At 47.7% G+C, this 19,052-nt stretch overlaps 1 protein-coding gene across 7 annotated transcripts in view; it reads right to left on the minus strand.

The window, feature by feature from the left end:
* Window positions 1-19,052, minus strand: part of RTKN (rhotekin) — a 286,830-nt gene that overhangs the window by 89,772 nt on the left and 178,006 nt on the right. For 4 of the 7 annotated variants that reach the window (XM_063925607.1, XM_063925598.1, XM_063925656.1 and 1 more), the window contains exon 2: window positions 11,618-11,817. In XM_063925607.1, the coding sequence (XP_063781677.1) occupies window positions 11,618-11,817 (200 nt within the window). Of the gene's footprint in view, window positions 1-11,617; window positions 11,818-18,928; window positions 19,000-19,052 lie in introns of all 7 variants that reach the window. The other 3 variants (XM_063925617.1, XM_063925637.1, XM_063925627.1) reach the window with 1 other exon arrangement.

Consider the following 19,052-nt stretch of genomic DNA (forward strand, 5'->3'; position numbering starts at 1 on the left):
CTACATCTTCAATCTCAGCTTCTCACCACTCCTCCCTACATTTCCAGCCTTCTTTCTTAACCACTCTTTCCATCATCTTCTGCCTTATCTCCTCACTGCTCCTATCTACTGTACATCTCCTGCTTCATCTCCTTGATTTTCAATCTACCATTCCACACTCTCACCATAACATTGCAGACTCTGCCTTCCTTTCCCATTGTGCCCAGGGGTAAAGATTTTAATCTCATATGACCATGGCCCTCCAACCTTCTTCTCTTCATAATTACCCTAACTCGCACTGTTTATGTATCTATATGAAGTTATATAATGTATGTATTAGTCTTTACTTACTTTATGTATCATTGGTCTATTGTTTTCCCTTGTATGGCTCTACAGAACCCTTGTAGAGACAGTAAATATAATAATAATAATAATAATAATAATAATAATAATAATAATAACACAACCTTAATTCCATAAATGGACTATACGCATAACATGCCTTTTAAATTATTTCTGTTCTAAAATTACAGGCTAACTCTTTGGAATCTCGCTTATACATACATCTCACAGTTTATTCCAAAAAACCCATACATACTTACATAGAACACACATAACCTGCATCCCATACATACATACATACATATACATACATGCATACATACTGTACAAACTACATCACATACATACATACATACATGCATACATACATACATACATACATACATACATACATACATAGAGCTCAAAACATGTAATGTGTTGGTGAGTGGCTGCTGAGCCTGGGCAAGGGGGGCATTATCTATACATAGTGTAAAATAAAGTCCCCGGTAGGTGTCTGTCTGTTTGGGCCAATCTCGATAACCGCTGGAGGATTTTGAAGTAGTTTTCACCATTCTATAGAGCATTTGTCATGGAAGGATTAGGTGTATGAAACATGAAACATTAATCTATGACAAAACAAAGTGAGCCGAGCAGTGACGATTTTAGTGAATCAAGTCAGTAAGAGAAAAAATAAGATTTTACTTACCGATAAATCTATTTCTCGTAGTCCGTAGTGGATGCTGGGGACTCCGTAAGGACCATGGGGATATAGCGGCTCCGCAGGAGACAGGGCACAATAATAAAAGCTTTAGGATCAGGTGGTGTGCACTGGCTCCTCCCCCTATGACCCTCCTCCAAGCCTCAGTTAGGATACTGTGCCCGGACGAGCGTGCATAATAAGGAAGGATATTGAATCCCGGGTAAGACTCATACCAGCCATACCAATTACACCGTACAACCTGTGATCTGAACCCAGTTAACAGTATGATAACAACGAAGGAGCCTCTGACAAGATGGCTCACAACAAGAATAACCCGATTTTTGTAACAATAACTATGTACAAGTATTGCAGACAATCAGCACTTGGGATGGGCGCCCAGCATCCACTACGGACTACGAGAAATAGATTTATCGGTAAGTAAAATCTTATTTTCTCTGACGTCCTAGTGGATGCTGGGGACTCCGTAAGGACCATGGGGATTATACCAAAGCTCCCAAACGGGCGGGAGAGTGCGGATGACCCTGCAGCACCGAATGAGAGACTCCATGTCCTCCTCAGCCAGGGTATCAAATTTGTAGAATTTAGCAAACGTGTTTGCCCCTGACCAAGTAACTGCTCGGCAAAGTTGTAAAGCCGAGACCCCTCGGGCAGTCGCCCAAGATGAGCCCCCTTCCTTTTGGAATGGGCTTTTACAGATTTTGGCTGTGGCAGGCCTGCCACAGAATGTGTAAACTGAATTGTATTACAAATCCAGCGAGCAATCGTCTGCTTAGAAGCAGGAGCACCCATCTTGTTGGGTGCATACAGGCTAAACAGCGAGTCAGATTTTCTGACTCCAGCCGTCCTGGAAACATATTTTTCAGGGCCCTGACAACGTCAAGTAACTTGGAGTCCTCCAAGTCCCTAGTACCCGCAGGTACCACAATAGGTTGGTTCATGTGAAAAACAGAAAACACCTTAAGGAGAAATTGAGGACGAGTCCTCAATTCTGCCCTGTCAGAATGAAAAATTAAGTAAGGGCTTTATATATGATAAAGCCGCCAATTCTGACACACGCCTGGCTGAAGCCAGGGCTAATAGCATCGTCACCTTCCATGTGAGATATTTTAAGTCCACAGTGGTGAGTGGTTCAAACCAATGTGACTTTAGGAAACTCAAAACAACATTGAGATCCCAAGGTGCCACTGGGGCACAAAATGAGGCTGTATATGCAGTACCCCTTTTACAAACATCTGAACGTCAGGCACTAAAGCCAGTTCTTTCTGGAAGAAATTCGACAGGGCCGAAATTTGAACCTTAATGGACCCTAATTTTAGGCCCATAGACAGTCCTGTTTTCAGGAAATGTAGGAAACGACCCAGTTGGAATTCCTCTGTAGGGGCCTTCTTGGCCTTACACCACGCAACATATCTTCACCAAATGCGGTGAAAATGTTTTGCGGTTACATCCTTCCTGTCTTCGACCAGGGTAGGGATGACTTCATCTGGAATGCCCTTTCAGGATCCGGCGTTCAACCGCCATGCCGTCAAACGCGTCCGCGGTAAGTCTTGGAACAGACAAGGCCCCTGCTGGAGCAGGTCCTTTCTTAAAGGTAGAGGCCACGGGTCTTCCGTGAACATCTCTTGAAGTTTCGGGTACCAAGTCCTTCTTGGCCAATCCGGAACCACGAGTATCGTTCTTACTCATCTCCCTCTTATGATTCTCAGTACTTTTGGTATGAGAGGCATAGGAGGGAACACATACTCTGACTGGTACACCCACAGTGTTACCAGAGCGTCCACCGCTATTGCCTGAGGGTCCCTTGACCTGGCGCAATATCTGTCTAGTTTTTTGTTCAGCTGGACGCCATCATGTCCACCTTTGGTTTTTCCCAACGGTTTACAATCATGTGGAAGACTTCCCGATGAAGTCCCCACTCTCCCGGGTAGAGGTCATGCCTGCTGAGGAAGTCTGCTTCCCAGTTTTCCACTCCCGGAATGAACACTGCTGAGAGTGTTATCACATGATTTTTCGCCCAGCGAAGAATCCTTGTAGTTTCTGCCATTTCCCTCCTGCTTCTTGTGCCGCCCTGTTTACGTGGGCGACTGCCGTGATGTTGTCCCACTGGATCAATACCGGCTGACCTTGAAGCAGAGGTCTTGCTAAGCTTAGAGCATTGTAAATTGCCCTTAGCTCCAGTATATTTATGTGGAGAGAAGTCTCCAGACTTGATCACACTCTCTGGAAATTTTTTCCTTGTGTGACTGCTCCCCAGCCACTCAGGCTGGCATCCGTGGTCACCAGGACCCAGTCCTGAATGCCGAATCTGCGGCCCTTTCATAGATGAGCACTCTGCAGCCACCGCAGAAGAAACACCCTTGTCCTTGGAGACAGGGTTATCCGCTGATGCATCTGAAGATGCGATCCGGACCATTTTTCCAGCAGATCCCACGGAAAGGTTCTTGCGTGAAATCTACCGAATGGGATCGCTTTGTAAGAAACCACCATTTTTCACAGGATCCTTGTGCAATGATGCACTGATACTTTTCCTGGTTTTAGGAGGTTCCTGACTAGCTCGGATAACTCCCTGGCTTTCTTCTCCGGGAGAAAACATCCTTTTCTGGACTGTGTCCAGAATCATCCCTAGGAACAGTAGACGTGTCGTCGGAAAAAACTGCGATTTTGGAATATTTAGAATCCACTCGTGCTGTCGTAGAACTACTTAAGATAGTGCTACTCCGACTTCCAACTGTTCTCTGGACCTTGCCCTTATCAGGAAAGCGTCCATATTTCTTTTAAGAAGAATCATCATTTCGGCCATTACCTTGGTATAGACCCGGGGTGCCGTGGACAATCCAAACGGCAGCGTCTGAACTGATAGTGACAGTTCTGTACCACGAACCTGAGGTACCCTTGGTGAGAAGGCAAATTTGGACATGTAGGTAAGCGTCCCTGATATCCAGTGACACCATATCGTCCCCTTCTTCCTGGTTCGCTATCACTACTCTGAGTGACTCCATCTTGATTTGAACGCTTGTATGTAAGTGTTCAAATATTTCAGATCTCACCGAGCCGTCTGGCTTCAGTACCACAATATAGTGTGGAATAATACCCCTTCCCTTGTTGTAGAAGGGGTACTTTGATTATCACCTGCTGGGAATACAGCCTGTGAATTGTTCCCAATACTGCCTCCCTGTCGGAGGGAGACGTTGGTAAAGCAGACTTCAGGAACTTGTGAGGGGGAGACGTCTCGAATTTCCAATGTACACCTGGGATACTACGTGTAGGATCCAGGAGTCCACTTGTGAGTGAGCCCCCTGCGTGCTGAAACTCTTGAGATGACCCCCTACCGCACCTGAGTCCGCTTGTACTGCCCCAGCGTCATGCTGCGGACTTGGCAGAAGCTGTGGAGGGCTTCTGTTCCTGGGAATGGGCTGCCTGCTGCAGTCTTCTTCCCTTTCCTCTACCCCTGGGCAGATATGACTGGCCCTTTTGCCCGCCTGCCCTTATGGGGACGAAAGGACTGAGACTGAAAAGACTGTGTCCTTTTCTGCTGAGATGTGACTTGGGGTAACAAAAGGTGGATTTTTCAGCTGTTGCCATGGCCACCAGGTCCGATGGACCGCCCCTTTATACGGCAATACTTCCATGTGCCGTCTGGAATCTGCATCACCTGACCACTGTCGTGTCTTCGTCTGGCAGATATGGACATCACATTTACTCTTGATGCCAGAATGCAAATATCCCTCTGCGCATCTCGCATATATAGAAATGCATCTATAGTCAATAAAATCTTGTCCCTGTCAAGGGTATCAATATTTTCAGTCAGGAAATCCGACCAAGCCCCCTCAGCGCTGCACATCCAGGCTGAGGCGATTGCTTGTCGTAGTATAACACCAGTATGTGTGTATATACTTTTAGGATATTTTTCAGCTTCCTATCAGCTGGCTTCTTGAGGGCTGCCGTATCTGGAGACGGTAACGCCCCTTGTTTTTATAAGCGTGTGAGCGCCTTATCCACCCTAAGGTGTGTTTCCCAACTCGCCCTAACTTCTGGCGGGAAAGGGTATACCGCCAATAATTTTCTATCGGAGGAAACCCACGTATCATCACACACTTCATTTAATTTATCTGATTCAGGAAAAACTACAAGTAGTTTATTCACACCCTACATAATACCCTTATTTGTGGTACTTGTAGTATCAGAAATATGTAACACCTCCTTCATTGCCCTTAACATGAAACGTGTGGCCCTAAAGGAAAATACGTTTGTTTATTCACCGTCGACACTGGAGTCAGTGTCCGTGTCTGTGTCAACCGACTGAGGTAAATGGGCGTTTTTACAAGCCCCTGACGGTGTCTGAGACGCCTGGACAGGTACTAATTTGTTTGCCGGACGTCTCATGTCGTCAACCGACCTTGCAGCGTGTTGACATTATCACGTAATTCCTAAATAAGCCATCCATTCCAGTGTCGACTCCCTAGAGAGTGACATCACCAATACAGGCAATTTGCTCTGCCTCCTCACCAACATCGTCCTCCTACATGTCGACACACACGTACCGACACACAGCACACACACAGGGAATGCTCTGATAGAGGACAGGACCCCACTAGCCCTTTGGGGAGACAGAGGGAGAGTTTGCCAGCACACACCAAAAACGCTATAATTATACAGGGACAACCCCTTATACAAGTGTTTTCCCTTATAGCATTTTTATATATGTAATCATATCGCCAAATAAGTGCCCCCCCTCTCTGTTTTAACCCTGTTTCTGTAGTGCAGTGCAGGGGAGAGCCTGGGAGCCTTCCTCACAGCAGAGCTGAGCAGGAAAATGGCGCCGTGTGCTGAGGAGAATAGGCCCCGCCCCCTTTTCGACGGGCTCTTCTCCCGGAGTTTGTGAGATCTGGCAGGGGTTAAATACATCCATATAGCCTCAAGGGCTATATGTGATGTATTTTAGCCATAAAAAGGTATTATACATTGCTGCCCAGGGCGCCCCCCCCAGCGCCCTGCACCCTCAGTGACCGCTGGTATGAAGTGTGCTGACAACAATGGCGCACAGCTGCAGTGCTGTGCGCTACCTTATGAAGACTGAAAGTCTTCTGCCGCCTGTTTCTGGACCTCTGGACATCTTCAACTTCGGCATCTGCAAGGGGGGTCGGCGGCACGGCTCCGGGACGAACCCCAGGGTGAGACCTGTGTTCCGACTCCCTCTGGAGCTAATGGTGTCCAGTAGCCTAAGAAGCCAATCCATCCTGCACGCAGGTGAGTTTTCTTCTCTCCCCTAAGTCCCTCGTAGCAGTGAGCCTGTTGCCAGCAGGACTCACTGAAAATAAAAAACCTAACTTAAACTTTTATTCTAAGCAGCTCAGGAGAGCCACCTAGATTGCACCCTTCTCGGCCGGGCACAAAAATCTAACTGAGGCTTGGAGGAGGGTCATAGGGGGAGGAGCCAGTGCACACCACCTGATCCTAAAGCTTTTATTATTGTGCCCTGTCTCCTGCGGAGCCGCTATATCCCCATGGTCCTGACGGAGTCCCCAGCATCCACTAGGACGTCAGAGAAATGGCTAGGCTCTACAGTGTTACGCAATGGTCAAGAGTGGTACTGCAGTAGCTATGTTCCGTTTTATGCATCAGAGCTATAGGCAGTCCAGACACCTGTCTCCAAGGGAGTAGCTACTGTCGGTGCAGGGAGAGCGGTTGCTATGGGGCCCACCTCTGGGCCTGCCACCCCCCAGCCCTCATCTAATCACAGGAGATATGACAATGATGACAGTGAGAGAAAGAAGTGGCTGTTGCACTGGCTGCACCATGCGCAACTTCCCGATCACGGACAGCTGTGCCCTCCCTCTCCTGGTTACTCCCGCTATGTAAATACGGGGGTGGGGACACATGTGGTAGGGTTACATGGGGTACTGCTGGGGGCAACATTTAGTGTGGGACAGTGGGTGGTGTGTTATATCAGGAGCGCAGAATTGATGATCCCTCCTGTGGACTGCCTTAGTCACAGATAAGACTTCAGCCTGTGACTAAGAAGCAGTTTGCTGCTGGGATCACCAGCGCTGGGGGCCCCTGTCTGACTGATCAGCATCGGCTCCCCCGTCCCTCCTCCCTCTCATAGAAGGCTTCAGTCTGGAATGATCACAGCTCATCCTTCACATACGTCACCGCCCCATCTCTCCTTACCGCTGCTCCTTCACCTGTTCCAAGAGTCATCAGTAATATAGGCAACTCTTCCCATGAGTGTCTCTGCCTCCCCAAGTGTGCCTCTGAGCCACCTCCCCATGAGTGCCTCTGCCCCCAACCTCCTCATGTGTACCTATGATCTGCCCTCACCATATGTTCCTCTGACCCCCTTTCCCCATGTGTTCCTCTGATCCTCTCTCCTTATGAGTGAGCTCCCCCTAGTGTGCCTCTGGCCTCTTCCTCCCCATGTGTTCCTCTGATCCTCTCTCCTTATGAGTGATCTCCCCCAAGTGTGCCTCTGGCCTCTTCCTCCCCATGTGTTCCTCTGACCCACTCTCCTTATGAGTGATCTGCCCCAAGTGCGCCTCTGGCCTCTTCCTCCCCATGTGTTCCTCTGACCCTCTCTCCTTATGAGTGATCTCCCCCAAGTGTGCCTCTGGCCTCTTCCTCCTCATGTGTTCCTCTGACCCTCTCTCCTTATGAGTGATCTCCCCCAAGTGTGCCTCTGGCCTCTTCATCTCTATGTGTTCCTCTGACCCTCTCTCCTTATGAGTGATCTCCCCCAAGTGTGCCTCTGGCCTCTTCCTCCCCATGTGTTCCTCTAACCCTCTCTCCTTATGAGTGATCTCCCCCAAGTGTGCCTCTGGCCTCTTCCTCCCCATGTGTTCCTCTGATCCTCTCTCCTTATGAGTGATCTCCCCCAAGTGTGCCTCTGGCCTCTTCCTCTCTATGTGTTTCTCTGACCCTCTCTCCTTATGAGTGATCTCCCCCAAGTGTGCCTCTGGCCTCTTCCTCCTCATGTGTTCCTCTCACCCTCTCTCCTTATGAGTGATCTCCCCCAAGTGTGCCTCTGGCCTCTTCATCTCTATGTGTTCCTCTGACCCTCTCTCCTTATGAGTGATCTCCCCCAAGTGTGCCTCTGGCCTCTTCCTCCCCATGTGTTCCTCTAACCCTCTCTCCTTATGAGTGATCTCCCCCAAGTGTGCCTCTGGCCTCTTCCTCCCCATGTGTTCCTCTGATCCTCTCTCCTTATGAGTGATCTCCCCCAAGTGTGCCTCTGGCCTCTTCCTCCCCATGTGTTCCTCTGACCCAGTCTCCTTATGAGTGATCTCCCCCAAGTGTGCCTCTGGCCTCTTCCTCCCCATGTGTTCCTCTGATCCTCTCTCCTTATGAGTGATCTCCCCCAAGTGTGCCTCTGGCCTCTTCCTCCCCATGTGTTCCTCTGACCCACTCTCCTTATGAGTGATCTGCCCCAAGTGTGCCTCTGGCCTCTTCCTCCCCATGTGTTCCTCTGACCCTCTCTCCTTATGAGTGATCTCCCCCAAGTGTGCCTCTGGCCTCTTCCTCCCCATGTGTTCCTCTGATCCTCTCTCCTTATGAGTGATCTCCCCCAAGTGTGCCTCTGGCCTCTTCCTCCCCATGTGTTCCTCTGACCCAGTCTCCTTATGAGTGATCTCCCCCAAGTGTGCCTCTGGCCTCTTCCTCCCCATGTGTTCCTCTGACCCACTCTCCTTATGAGTGATCTGCCCCAAGTGTGCCTCTGGCCTCTTCCTCCCCATGTGTTCCTCTGACCCTCTCTCCTTATGAGTGATCTCCCCCAAGTGTGCCTATGGCCTCTTCCTCCCCATGTGTTCCTCTGATCCTCTCTCTTTATGAGTGATCTCCCCCAAGTGTGCCTCTGGCCTCTTCCTCTCTATGTGTTTCTCTGACCCTCTCTCCTTATGAGTGATCTCCCCCAAGTGTGCCTCTGGCCTCTTCCTCCCCATGTGTTCCTCTGACCCAGTCTCCTTATGAGTGATCTCCCCCAAGTGTGCCTCTGGCCTCTTCCTCCCCATGTGTTCCTCTGACCCACTCTCCTTATGAGTGATCTGCCCCAAGTGTGCCTCTGGCCTCTTCCTCCCCATGTGTTCCTCTGACCCTCTCTCCTTATGAGTGATCTCCCCCAAGTGTGCCTATGGCCTCTTCCTCCCCATGTGTTCCTCTGATCCTCTCTCTTTATGAGTGATCTCCCCCAAGTGTGCCTCTGGCCTCTTCCTCTCTATGTGTTTCTCTGACCCTCTCTCCTTATGAGTGATCTCCCCCAAGTGTGCCTCTGGCCTCTTCCTCTCTATGTGTTCCTCTGACCCTCTCTCCTTATGAGTGATCTCCCCCAAGTGTGCCTCTGGCCTCTTCCTCCCCATGTGTTCCTCTGACCCTCTCTCCTTATGAGTGATCTCCCCCAAGTGTGCCTCTGGCCTCTTCATCTCTATGTGTTCCTCTGACCCTCTCTCCTTATGAGTGATCTCCCCCAAGTGTGCCTCTGGCCTCTTCCTCTCTATGTGTTCCTCTGACCCTCTCTCCTTATGAGTGATCTCCCCCAAGTGTGCATCTGGCCTCTTCCTCTCTATGTGTTCCTCTGACCCACTCTCCTTATGAGTGATCTCCCCCAAGTGTGCCTATGGCCTCTTCCTCTCCATGTGTTCCTCTGATCCTCTCTCCTTATGAGTGATCTGCCCCAAGTGTGCCTCTGGCCTCTTCCTCTCTATGTGTTCCTCTGACCCTCTCTCCTTATGAGTGATCTCCCCCAAGTGTGCATCTGGCATCTTCCTCCCATGTGTTCCTCTGACCCTCTCTCCTTATGAGTGATCTCCCCCAAGTGTGCCTCTGGCCTCTTCCTCCCCATGTGTTCCACTCAGGGCCGTCTTTTCGTATGGGCTCAATGGGCTCTTGCCCAAGGGCCCCAGGGGTAAAAGGGCCCTTGGCTGATAGCTGAGGGTCCCCTCTTTCCAGGGGTACCAGATTTTTGAAAATCGGCCCTGAGGAACCAGAGATATCCGACATCAAAGCAGTGGTCCCCATCCAAGCCTGTTAATTGCTCTTCCCAGCCAGATATCTCGAGTTCTGTCTGACTTAGAGTTTTTCTGAGGGTATACTCCAAAAGCTGTGACTCTCCTCTTCTGGTGAACAATGTCAGCTTTTCTCTACTATGCTCAGAACCAGAGATATCAGCTTTCAAGCAGCTGGTCCCTGCTCCAGCTCCACATGCCTAATATGCAGTTTTATATTTTCGTCGGTGGATTGCTCTGGTTCCTGAACTCTGATCCCCAAGACCCCAGAACCTCCTGACAGGTTGGACTCTCTAGTTTTAAAGCTAGGAAATCTATTTCCAGGAACTGGAGATATCTGCAGTAAAGCAAACTGCCCTTCCACCAGAAAATTATGAATATTAAGCCCACTCCACTATTGACCCCTCCCCTGTGTATTAAACACCCCTGCCACCCTGGAAATCATGTACCGGGGCCCCTTCATTCAGCCCAATGCCCCCTTCTACAGTTTAGTGTTCTCCTTCCTGACCCGTCTTTGCAGTAAAGGAGTAATTAGCAGAAATTATTTCTCCAGGTCCCACATACTGAGCGAAAGATAGAACACCCCTTCTGCCCGCGGAACTTCAAAGCTGCTGCTGATAGAACCCCCCACCCCTACCGCTGATGGGTGGGTAGGGGGCCCAGTGCATTGCTGTGCCCAGGGGCCTACACTGCTGTTAAGACGGCTCTGGTTCCACTGACCCTCTCTCCTTATGAGTGATCTCCCCCAAGTGTGCCTCTGGCCTCTTCCTCCCCATGTGTTCCTCTGACCCTCTCTCCTTATGAGTGATCTCCCCCAAGTGTGCCTCTGGCCTCTTCATCTCTATGTGTTCCTCTGACCCTCTCTCCTTATGAGTGATCTCCCCCAAGTCTGCCTATGGCCTCTTCCTCTCTATGTGTTCCTCTGACCCTCTCTCCTTATGAGTGATCTCCCCCAAGTGTGCCTCTGGCCTCTTCCTCCCCATGTGTTCCTCTGACCCTCTCTCCTTATGAGTGAACTCCCCCAAGTGTGCCTCTGGCCTCTTCCTCCCCATGTGTTCCACTGATCCCCTCTCCTTATCTGTAACTCAGCCTCGGCCACGATCCATACTGTGTCTTTTCCCCTCCCCAAGGCTGGTGGCCGCTGGTCAGAAGTAGCATGGATGAAAGGAGACAAGTCCGTGTTTTCAGCAAATTTGCTGCTAAATTGAAAGCACAACTTTTGCTATGGGGCCCACAAAGTTCTAGCTACGCCCCTGCCTGTATGTCTACATAGTATAAAATATAGTCCCCGGTAGGCATCTGTCTGTCTGTTCGGCCTAATCTCAAGAAACACTGGACGGCCTTTGATACAATTTCACAATTTAATTTGTGGAGGAAGGTTTAGGTGTATGAGATATTAATCTATGACAAATGGGAGCCGAGCAGTGGCGATTTTAGTGAAGCAGGTCAGCTCCAGTGAGAAGCCATGTATGTACACTCAGATTATATGTGTATGGAAATCTGCCTCTAATACTAGCCGTGCCTCCCCAGCCACTGACCGCACTGCGTGTCACTGCTACGCGCATACCTGTCCATGCAATGTTCTGCTGCCACGTACCTGCGTGTGCTGTGCTGTAGAACCTGCTCTTCCTTGCGATGCTGCAGCTCAGACATATATGTCATAATACGACTGTTACATACTAAGAGACTCTTAGCTGCCTCCAAAGCCTGTTCTTTCTGTGTACACGCCCCGAGCAGCTTCACCGCTCCTTCCCGTATCCGCACCTCATGGTCTATACGTTTCTGTATGTCCGTGTCCTGGAACCAAGAAAACATGCATGTTATATAGTGACCAGGTTCAGATTATATACTGGGTGTCATCCAGAGAGTACAGATTATATACTGGGTGTCATCAAGAGAGTACAGATTATATACTGGGTGTCATCCAGCGACCACAGATTATATACTGGGTGTCATCCAGCGACCACAGATTATATACTGGGTGTCATCCAGAGAGTACAGATTATATACTGGGTGTCATCCAGAGTACAGATTATATACTGGGTGTCATCCAGAGTACAGATTATATACTGGGTGTCATCCAGAGAGTACAGATTATATACTGGGTGTCATCCAGCGACCACAGATTATATACTGGGTGTCATCCAGCGACCACAGATTATATACTGGGTGTCATCCAGAGAGTACAGAATGTATACTGGGTGTCATCCAGAGTACTGATTATATACTGGGTGTCATCCAGTGACCACAGATTATATACTGTGTTACATCCAGAGAGTACAGATTATATACTGGGTGTCATCCAGCGACCACAGATTATATACTGGGTGTCATCCAGAGAGTACAGATTATATACTGGGTTTCATCCAGAGAGTACAGATTATATACTGGGTGTCATCCAGAGTACAGATTATATACTGGGTGTCATCCAGAGAGTACAGATTATATACTGGGTGTCATCCAGAGTACAGATTATATACTGGGTTTCATCCAGAGAGTACAGATTATATACTGGGTGTCATCCAGTGACCACAGATTATATACTAGGTGTCATCCAGAGAGTACAGATTATATATTGGGTGTCATCCAGCGACCACATATTATATACTTGGTGTCATCCAGAGAGTACAGATTATATACTGGGTGTCATCCAGAGAGTACAGATTATATACTGGGTGTCATCCAGAGTACAGATTATATACTGGGTTTCATCCAGAGAGTACAGATTATATACTGGGTGTCATCCAGTGACCACAGATTATATACTAGGTGTCATCCAGAGAGTACAGATTATATATTGGGTGTCATCCAGCGACCACATATTATATACTTGGTGTCATCCAGCGACTACAGATTATATACTGGGTGTCATCCAGAGAGTACATATTATATACTTTTTGTCATCCAGAGAGTACAGATAATAAACTGGGTGTCATCCAGCACCCACAGATTATATACTGGTTGTCATCCAGTGACTACAGATTATATACTGGGTGTCATCCAGTGACCACAGATTATATACTTGGTGTCATCCAGCGAGTACAGATTATATACTGGGTGTCATCCAGCGACCACAGATTATATACTTGGTGTCATCCAGAGAGTACAGATTATATACTGGGTGTCATCCAGCGACCACAGATTATATACTTGGTGTCATCCAGAGAGTACAGATTATATACTTGGTGTCATCCAGCGACCACAGATTATATACTAGATGTCATCCAGCGACCACAGATTATATGTTGGATGTCATCCATTGACTACAGATTATATACTGGGTGTCATCCAGAGAGTACATATTATATACTGGGTGTCATCCAGGGACCACAGATTATATACTGGGTTTCATCCAGAGAGTACAGATTATATACTGGGTGTCATCCAGTGACCACAGATTATATACTTGGTGTCATCCAGAGAGTACAGATTATATACTGGGTGTCATCCAGCGACCACAGATTATATGTTGGATGTCATCCATTGACTACAGATTATATACTGGGTGTCATCCAGAGAGTACATATTATATACTGGGTGTCATCCAGCGACCACAGATTATATACTGGGTTTCATCCAGAGAGTACAGATTATATACTTGGTGTCATCCAGAGAGTACAGATAATAAACTGGGTGTCATCCAGCACCCACAGATTATATACTGGTTGTCATCCAGTGACTACAGATTATATACTGGGTGTCATCCAGTGACCACAGATTATATACTTGGTGTCATCCAGCGAGTACAGATTATATATTGGGTGTCATCCAGCGACCACAGATTATATACTTGGTGTCATCCAGAGAGTACAGATTATATACTGGGTGTCATCCAGCGACCACAGATTATATACTAGATGTCATCCAGCGACCACAGATTATATGTTGGATGTCATCCATTGACTACAGATTATATACTGGGTGTCATCCAGAGAGTACAGATTATATACTGGGTGTCATCCAGAGAGTACATATTATATACTGGGTGTCATCCAGGGACCACAGATTATATACTGGGTGTCATCCAGAGAGTACAGATTATATACTGGGTGTCATCCAGAGAGTACAGATAATATACTGGGTGTCAATTAGCACCCACAGATTATATACTGGTTGTCATCCAGTGACTACAGATTATATACTGGGTGTCATCCAGAGAGCACAGATTATATACTGGGTGACATCCAGAGAGCACAGATTATATACTGGGTGTCATCCAGAGAGCACAGATTATATACTGGGTGTCATCCAGAGAGCACAGATTATATACTGGGTGTCATCCAGAGAGCACAGATTATATATTGGGTGTCATCCAGTGACCACAGATTATATACTTGGTGTCATCCAGAGAGTACAGATTATATATTGGGTGTCATCCACGACCACAGATTATATACTTGGTGTCATCCAGAGAGCAAAGATTATATACTAGGTGTCATCCAGCGACCACAGATTATATGTTGGGTGTCATCCATTGACCACAGATTATATACTGGGTGTCATCCAGAGAGTACAGATTATATACTGGGTGTCATCCAGCGACTACAGATTATATACTGCGTGTCATCCAGCGACTACAGATTATATACTGGGTGTCATCCAGAGAGTACATATTATATACTGGGTGTCATCCAGAGAGTACATATTATATACTGGGTGTCATCCAGTGACCACAGATTATATACTTGGTGTCATCCAGAGAGTACAGATTATATATTGGGTGTCATCCAGCGACCACAGATTATATACTTGGTGTCATCCAGAGAGTACAGATTATATACTGGGTGTCATCCAGAGAGTACAGATTATATACTGGGTGTCATCCAGAGTACAGATTATATACTGGGTTTCATCCAGCGACCACAGATTATATACTGGGTATCCACCAGAGAGTACATATTATATACTGGGTGTCATCCAGAGAGTACAGATAATATACTGGGTGTCATCCAGCACCCACAGATTATATACTGGTTGTCACCCAGTGACTACAGATTATATACTGGGTGTCATCCAGAGAGCATAGATTATATACTGGGTGTCATCCAGCAACTACAGATTATATACTGGGTGTCATCCAGCAACTACAGATTATATACTGGGTGTCATCCAGCGACCACAGATTATATACTAGATGTCATCCAGCGACCACAGATTATATGTTGGGTGTCATCCATTGACCACAGATTATATACTGGGTGTCATCCAGCAACTACAGATTATATACTGGGTGTCACCCAGCGACCACAGATTATATACCGGGGGTCAGACAGAACAGAGATTATATACTGGCTGTCATCCAGCAACCACAGATTATATACTGGGTGTCAGACAGAGCAGAGATTATGTATTTGGTGGCAGACAGAACAGAGATTATATACTGGGTAGCAGACAGAGCAGAGATACTGGGTGTCAGACAGGGAGTACTGATTATATACTGCGTGTCAGCCAAAGGATATATTATATACTGGGTGTCAGCCAGAGCAGAGATTATATACTGGGTGTCAGTCAGAGCAGAGATTATATACTGGGTGACATCCAGAGAGTACAGATTATATACTGCGTGTCAGACAGAGGACAGATTATATACTGGGAGACAGATAGATAGTACAGATTATATACTAGGTGTCATCCAGTGACTACAAATTATATACTGTGTGTTAGACAGAGAGCAGAGATTATAAACTGGGTGTCATCCAGCAACTACAGATTATATACTAGGTGTCATCCAGCGACTACAAATTATATACTGCGTGTCAGCCATAGAATACAGATTATATACTCTGTGTCAGCCAGATAGCTGAGATTATATACTGGGTGTCAGCCAAATAGCAGAGATCATATACTGGGTGTCAGCCATAGAATACAGATTATATACTGGGTGTCAGCCTGATAGCAGAGATTATATAGTGAGTGTCAACCAGATATCAGATAATATACGAACAGCTCCCTTATCTCCACGTGTCCCCATTTCCTGGTCTCCTCCATGTGTGTCTCATTCAGCACCTCGCTTAATTCCTTGTGTCGCCATTTCCTTGTCATCTTCATGTGTGTTACATCCACCACCTCCCTTATCTCATGATACCCTCCAGGTGTTTCCTCCACCACCTCATGTGTCCCTATCTTCTCATCCCAACCATGTGTATCACTCTCACCACATCCCTTATCTCTATGTATCTCCATCTCCTGGTCTCCTCCATGTGTGTCACCTCCACCACCTCCCTTGTATTCACATGGCCACATCTCCTGTTCTCCTCCATATGTGTCAACCTCACTACTTTCCTTATCTCCAGGTGTCTCCATCTCCTGGTCTTCATGTGTGTCTCCTCCACCACCTACCTTATCTCTATGTGTCTCCATACCCTGGTCTCCTTCATATGTGTCTCCTCCACCACCTCTCTTATCTCCAAGTGTCTCTATCTCCTGGTCTCCTCTATGTGTGTCTCCTCCATGTGTCACCACCAATATCTCCCTAATCTCCATGTGTCCCGACCTCCTGGACTCCTCCATGTGTGTCTCCTAAACCACCTTTCTTATCTCCATGTGTCCCCTAACCCTGGTTTCCTCCATGTGTCACTGCCAATATCTCCCTTATCTTCCTGTGTCCCCATCTCCTGGTCTCCTTCATGTATGTCTCCTACACTACTATTTTATCTCCTCATGTACCCATCTCCTGGTTTCCTCCATGTGTGTCTCCTCCACCACCTCCCTTATCCTTATCTACTGGTCTCCTCCATGTGTCACATCCACCACCTTCCTTATCTCTGTGTCCCCATCTCCTGGTCTCCTCTATGTGTGTCTTTTCCACCACCACCCTTATCTTCACGTTTCCATCGCCTGGTCTCCTCCACATTTTTCCTCCACCACCTCCCATATCTCCACATGTATCCATCTACTGGTCTCCTTGATATGTCACCTCCACAACCTCCCTTATCTCCATGTGTCTCCATCTCCTAGTCTCCTCCATGTATGTCACATCCACCAACTACCTTATCTACATATGTCTCCAGCTCCTGGTCTCCTCTACATGTCTCCTCCATGACCTCCCTTATCTCCATTTCCTGGTCTCCATGATAGTTGTCTCCTCTACCATCTCCCTTATCTCCATGTGTTTCCATTACCTGGTCTCCTCCACCACCTCATCTATCTCCACATTTCTATGGTCTCTCTTATGTGTATCACCTCCACCACCTCCCTTATCTCCACATCTTTCCATCCCCTGGTCTTATCCTTGTGTCTACATCTCCTTGTCTCCTCCATGTGTGTCTCCTCCACCACCTCCCTTATCTCCATGAATCTACATTTCTTGGTTTCCTCTATGTTTGTCTCCATCACCATTTCCCTTATCTCCATATGTCTCCTTCAACTGGTCTCCTCCATGTGTGTCTCCTTCACCACCTCCCTTATGTCCACGTGTTTCCATTTCCTGGTTTCCTTGATATGTGTCCTCTACCACCTCCCTTATCTCCATGTGTTTCCATCCTTTTGTCTCCTCCATGTATGTCACCTCCACCACCTCCCTTATCTCCATCATGTACATCTCTTGGTTTCCTCTATTTGTGTCTCGTTCACCACCTCCCTTATCTCTGTGTGTCTCCTTCTCCCCTCCACATGTCTCCATCTTCTGGTCTCCTCCATGTATGTCACCACCACCACCTCCTTTATCTCCACATGTCTCCATCTCCTGGTTTCCTCCATGTATGTCACCTCCACCACCTCCCTTTTCTCCATGTGTTTCCATCTCCTAGTCTCATCGACGTGTTTCCATCTCCTGGTCTCCTCTATGTGTGTCTCCTCCACCACCTCCCTTATCTCTACATGCTACCATCTCTCTACGTGCTACCATCTCCAGGTATCATCCACATTTCTCCATCTCCTGGTCTCCTTCATATGTGTCACCTCTGCCACCTCCTTTTTCTCATTGTGTCCTCATCTTGTGGTCTCCTCTATGTGTGTATCCTCTACCACCTCCCTTATCTCCATGTGTCTCCATCACCTGGTCCCCGTTATGGGTCTCCTCCACCACCTCCCTTATCTCATTGTGTCCCCATCTCCTTGTCTCCTCTATGTGTCTCTCCTTCACCTTCTCCCTTAGCTCAACGTGTTTCCATATACTGTTCTCTTCCATGTGTCCCCATTTCCTGTTCTCCTCTATGTATGTCACCTCCACCACCTCCCTTATCTAATTGTGTCCCAATCTCCTGGTCTCCTTGATATGCGTCCTCTACCACATCCCTTATCTTAATGTGTGTCCATCTCCTGAATATTTCCATGTGTCTCCTCCACCACCTCCCTTATCTCCACATCTCCATCTTCTGGTCTCCTCTATGTGCGTCTCCTCCACCACCTCCCTTATCTCTACATGTCTCCATCTCCTGGTCTCCTCTATGTATGTCTCCTCCACCACCTCCCTTATCTCCACATGTCTCCATCTCCTGGTCTCCTCTATGTGTGTCTCCTCCACCACCTCCTTTATTGCCACATGTCTCCATCTCCTGGTCTCCTCTGTGTGTGTGTCCTCCACCACCTCCCTTATCGCCACATGTCTCCATCTCCTGGTCTCCTCGATGTGCGTCTCCTCCACCACCTCCCTTTTCTCCACATCTCCATCTCCTGGTCTCCTCTATGTGTGTCTCCTCCACGACCTCCCTTATCTCCACATGTCTCCATCTCCTGATCTCCTCTATGTGTGTCTCCTCCACCACCTCCCTTATCTCCACATGTCCATCTCCTGGTCTCCTCTATGTGTGTCTCCTCCACCACCTCCCTTATCTCCACATGTCCATCTCCAGGTCTCCTCTATGTGTGTCTCCTCCACCACCTCCTTTATCTCCACGTCTCCATCTCCTGGTCTCCTCTATGTGTGTCACCTCCACCTAGTCTCAGTTAATCTGTGTGAAACACTTACAGTTCTGCATTCTTCTTTCTCCATGACATGTGTATTCTTGTAAAGGTCCTCAGTATGTAATACTGTGTGCACTATAACTCATGACACATGAGAGAAATGTAAATATACTGTATCCTCTGTACAC

This window comes from Pseudophryne corroboree, chromosome 1, assembly GCF_028390025.1.
Source record: "Pseudophryne corroboree isolate aPseCor3 chromosome 1, aPseCor3.hap2, whole genome shotgun sequence".
NCBI classification, from domain to species: domain Eukaryota; kingdom Metazoa; phylum Chordata; class Amphibia; order Anura; family Myobatrachidae; genus Pseudophryne; species Pseudophryne corroboree.